At 33.7% G+C, this 5,191-nt stretch overlaps 1 protein-coding gene across 1 annotated transcript; it reads right to left on the bottom strand.

Annotated features, from left to right (window-relative positions):
• Positions 1-539: 539 nt before the first annotated feature.
• Positions 540-1,893, bottom strand: LOC107634070 (uncharacterized). Its single transcript, XM_016337653.3, has one exon. The coding sequence runs from the start codon at positions 1,514-1,516 to the stop codon at positions 929-931; it is 588 nt and encodes a 195-aa protein (XP_016193139.1). The 5' UTR covers positions 1,517-1,893; the 3' UTR covers positions 540-928.
• Positions 1,894-5,191: the final 3,298 nt, after the last annotated feature.

The following is a 5,191-nucleotide window of genomic DNA, read 5'->3' on the forward strand; positions in this document are numbered from 1 at the left end:
AGGAAAAATTGAACTAAATATTCTCATCAATCATCAAACAAGAATGCATTCTTAAAAAGCAAACTAGAAATCCAATACTGCAGCTAGCATCAAGTTGGATTTCACCAGCTGGTATTGAGCTTCTGGATTCAATCAATGCTAATAGTAGCAATAGATAATGTACAATGATCAAAACAGAACCATAATAAAAACAAATTAATTGATGAATAACAAAGCATTTTGGTTATTAGGAAACAACACTTAAATTCATTGTTTGAGCTCTGATTAGCATCCCAGAAAACATACTCGAAGCACACAGGCATACAAATCAGCAATATATTCAATTTTTTCTGTATGTGCATTGACACCAAATAAGTGAAATAACAGTAAAAATTAAGGGCTTAAAACAATGTTGGTAGGATTTCATTCTTCAGTACCATTAATTCACAAAATCAATACCAACACATCACCAGATCTCACAGCAAAAGTTCAAAGCAAATCACCAACACCACATCATCAAAAATATAAAAAGCATTGAATCAATCTGGCACCCACAACAATTATAGAAACTAAACCACATGTTCCAGCATGAGCAAAAGTAATTTCAAATCTTGTTCACCATGTCTTAACCAGGCTCGGAAACAGAGAGCCATACATGCAAATGATTTCACAACTTGACAAAAAAATTAAAGAGAGCTCCTCCGTATCCCGAATCCGAACAAAACGAAACACCTAATTTGATTGTAATATTAAGAAAGCAGAGTTGCCAACCACATAATCTAACAGATCCATCATCAAAATAGATAAAACCCTAACATAAAAACTCGGAAATTAAAATCGAGAAACCACCCCCAACAAAACGCAAATCATTGAAAACCCTTCTACCCATTCTCTATGTCAAACGCAAAAAGTAATGAGCAGACACATTAAAACATCATACGTTCTATTTTCAGCGAGAGCCTGTTGGGCAGTCTCTTGCAAAATGCCCAGAATCCCCACAGTTGTAGCAGCTTCCGCCACCACCGCCGCCGCCTCCACCGTACCTGCCTCCTCCTCCGCCTCCTCCCTGGGTGCAATCCCTGGCCATGTGACCCATCCCACCGCAGCTGTAGCAAGCGCCGCCGCCACCTCCTCCTCCTCCTCCGTATCCACCACCACCATATCCACCGCCGCCACGGCCTCCACCGCGAGCACCGCCGCCATATCCTCCTCCACCACCATATCCACCACCATAGCCGCCGCCGCCGCCTCGTCCACCGCCGTAACTCCTTCCACCACCTCCGCCACCGCCTCCACCACGGCGACTCCCCTGCACGTTAGAGCCATCAGGTCCAGTGACATCAACGGCCTTGGTGCGTCCATCAGGATCGGACTCTATGGCGAACTCAACGGATTCACCCTCGGCGAGGCTGCGAAACCCTTCGGATCGAATCGAAGATTGATGAACAAAGAGTTCTTCGCCGCCATCGTCGGGGGTTATGAAACCGAAACCCTTCTGGTCATTGAACCACTTCACCTTACCGCAAACCCTACTCATTCTCACACACACACAAACTCACTCTGATTTTGATTTGATTTTGATTTTGGGAGAATAAGGGTTTCGCACAGGGGAATGGGGCAAAACGGTGCTGTTTTATATCCGCAGCTCGGTTATTGGGACCGACACGTCAGCATGTGAAGGGTGAAAATCACTCCTTGCTGTATCAGGGCTTTATTGGGCTTTGTGGGCCCCCAATTGCCGTTTCATTTTTAAAAGAAATTTGGGTGCTCCAGATTTGGATTTGTTGATCGTGTGGTGGGGGGTGTGGCCTATTGGTTCGTGATGTGTTCTGGGTCGTTGGATTTCTGGGTTGTACCGTCTGAAAACGTGATTGATGGCACTGGCGCCAGAGTGCAGTGGTCAACGCTGCTTCTTCTTTTTCGATTTTGAATGAAGAATGGAGTTAAGCGTGAAGTTTTCTATTTACTCTCTTACGCTGTTTATCACTGTTCCCCAAAATATCTTTCTCCCACGCAGTTAGGTTATGAGTTTCCCTCACCCGCAAACTACTCTTATTTTATAAATCTTTATTCAAAAATACATATTTACACTCTTATACAAATTATTGATTTATTTCTCATTTTCGCAATTTATAAGCAAAATTAAAAATGTATTTTACTTTAATTTCAAAGTCACTGACAATAAAATTGTTTATTAAAGTAGAAAAAATTCACTTTAAATTAAATATGAAAACAAAACAAAACTAATAAAAATAAATATTTAAATTTTGTGTTCTAATTTAAATACGTATTTTCATAAACTTATAACTTTAAAACAAAATTATTAACATTTTTTTAAATTCATTAAAATCTAAAAAATTATTATAAATTTTTAATGTTGAAAAATTAATAAATATCATTATCAAAACATTTGTTATATACTTATTTTTATTAATTAAATAATAATAATTTTTTAATTATTGTTTTACTTCTAAATGTAAAAAAAAAAAAAAGTTAATCTCTTGATATAATTATATTAGGACTCTCTTTTACTTCTAAATGTAAAAAAAAAAAAAATCATATACTCTTGTATTTTTATACTTTATATTAACTTTTTTAATATTATAGGATAATAATTTTTTAGAAGCTAATAAATGAAAAGATAATTTTTAAGAAATCATGAAACATGTTATTTTAAATTCATAAAATTGCACATTTTTTAAAATTTGAATTAAAATACAAAATTTAAATTTTTATTTTTATCGATTTTGTTAATTTTTATATCTGTTTATACTTGAACCTAAAACAGTCCAACTCAATTCGACTCAACCAATGGCTCTTGTGAAAAGAGAGCTCACCTATCCTAACTAGATATAAGTGGGTCGAAATCGAATCGCTTGAATTTGGGTTTCGTAATATGAATTTCGACTACATTTGAAGAGCAAGTTAGATGTTTTTTTACTCCTCAAGTTATCACTATTAAGGTGATAACCAAATCAAGTAATTGTTCATTATTAATAGAAGAGAGTCACTACAGTAATCACTAGAATTCTTGCTAATTTAAAGTCAGAACAAGAGAACCTAGCTAGCATGCATGAGTTACCACTCACCAGATGAGCTTGGACCTTGAAAATTGAACTTAACATGAAAACGAAAACGATCCAATACCAAAAACAGGATGATTTGTTTTCTACTGAACTTCTACTATAAACTCGTTCTTAGTAACACATGTCATTTAAAAAGAAAATAAAAATGAAAATTCGTATTAATATCCTGGAATAAACTAACGATAAAAAAAAGTATGTGACACTTAAACAGTAAACATATACAAATAAGTGTTTCTTTAAAGAACCTACCTAAAGTAGTGATGCAAAAGAAAAACTAAACAAGGCTTTGAAACCATATTTTCAAGGTGATTTTAGTCGCATAACCTATACATATCAGTTAGTTTTCCAGTTTTCTACCAAGGGCAACAATCCCAAAAAAATGAATCTTACCCTAAAATTCATCTCATATGAACAGAAAAGGCTAATGCCGATTAAAAAGAAGAATGATGAAGCATCTATGTGGTTGCTAAATCCACACGGCAAAGGGGGCAAGTAGATTTTCCACTATGAAGCCAAGAGTAAAGACAAGAAGAATGAAACTGATGAGGACACAATCCAAGAGGTTGAATCAACTCCCCATCCTTAAACACTTCCATGCAAATAGAGCATTCAAGAGGGGAGCATCCACTGCTTTTATCTTCAACAACAAAGCTCTTAACCGGTGGCAACACCCTCAAAGCTTTCCTACCCATAGTTATAACAGCAGAATCACCATTGAATTGCAGCCTTGTTTGATGTTCTCTCTGATGAGCCATTAATCTTACAATATGATCCATCACAATAGTATCTCTTATCTGCCTCCTCTCTTCTGTTTCTGTTGTCGTTGATGCCTCTGGTACTCTGCTTCTGTCATCAATCAGTGTTCTTAACAGTGACCCAACAACGCTAATGAAAATATATAAGATCAGCGTCGCAATGGAAGACAATAATACAATGAGATTTGAATCCTCTGTGAACATGGAAGTCACCACAATAGAGATGAGTAGTATTGGAAAAATAAAAAAAGGGTGAACAACAAAAAAATTCATTGTTGGAGATGGAGATAGAAAGAATCACAATGCAGGGTACTAGACAATATTTATAGTTTCAAATTTTAATTTATCCAAATCTTTTTGGAAACATTTCAGGTGCACCGGTGCACCAGTTGTTTTAACCGTTGATATTTATTAATATATATTATATATATTTTTTATAATTCAGATCAACGGTTAAAACAACTGGTGCACCGGTACTCCTGCTGCACTTGAAATGTTTCCAATCTTTTTAAACCCAATCCTTTCGTTACTCTATTATTTTTCATCTTTTAACTTTCGGCTTCTCATATTTTTTAATTTTTTTATGTTATCTTTTTTATCCAATTATACTCTTTGCCGTTAAATATTTGAGTAATCTTGTATAAAAGATAACATTTGAAATTTTCTTAAATATTCAACATTATTAATTGCTGAATCAAAATGTAAAGATGTCAATATATAGAGAAAAATAAAGACTAAATAAAGTAACTTGATTTGCATAACACTTTAAATTTTAGTTTAAATAACTTTGAGATATAAAAAATAACGCTCCATTTAGAAAGATAAAATAGATTAATACATAGATAATTAAGGAGAAAAAACAAACAGAGTAGGTTGGGGTTGCGAGAAATAGATATAGATGATATACAATAAGTCAATAATAAATAATTAAATTTGAAATTCAAGGATACTTGTGATTGTCTTGTGTTATAAATTTATAAATTTTAAAATAGATTGACTGAAGTTTATATATATTAGATTTTTATTAGAGATGGAAAATTAGGCATTAAATTTGTATCTGCATAAAAAAAAATATTTAATTTTTAATCCTAAGATGTATATATTGACGCAGGTAATGTAATACTAGTTCATGATCCTCGGCCATTCAAATCGCGTTCAGTTTTTGGCATAAAATATACGATAACAGCAATTTGAATAAATTAAATCAAACATATTTATAACAATATTGTAGAATAATGATATGCAACGTATGAATATTTCATATAAAAATAGTTCATCTTTTTTCATATTGTACATATGTTCTAGACTAAAGTCTGTTTGGGAACTCTAAAAGCTTTTTTTTTTTTTATTTATAAAAAGTTATATTAATAG

This window comes from Arachis ipaensis, chromosome B3, assembly GCF_059453495.1.
Source record: "Arachis ipaensis isolate K30076 ecotype BB chromosome B3, ASM5945349v1, whole genome shotgun sequence".
NCBI classification, from domain to species: Eukaryota; Viridiplantae; Streptophyta; class Magnoliopsida; order Fabales; family Fabaceae; genus Arachis; species Arachis ipaensis.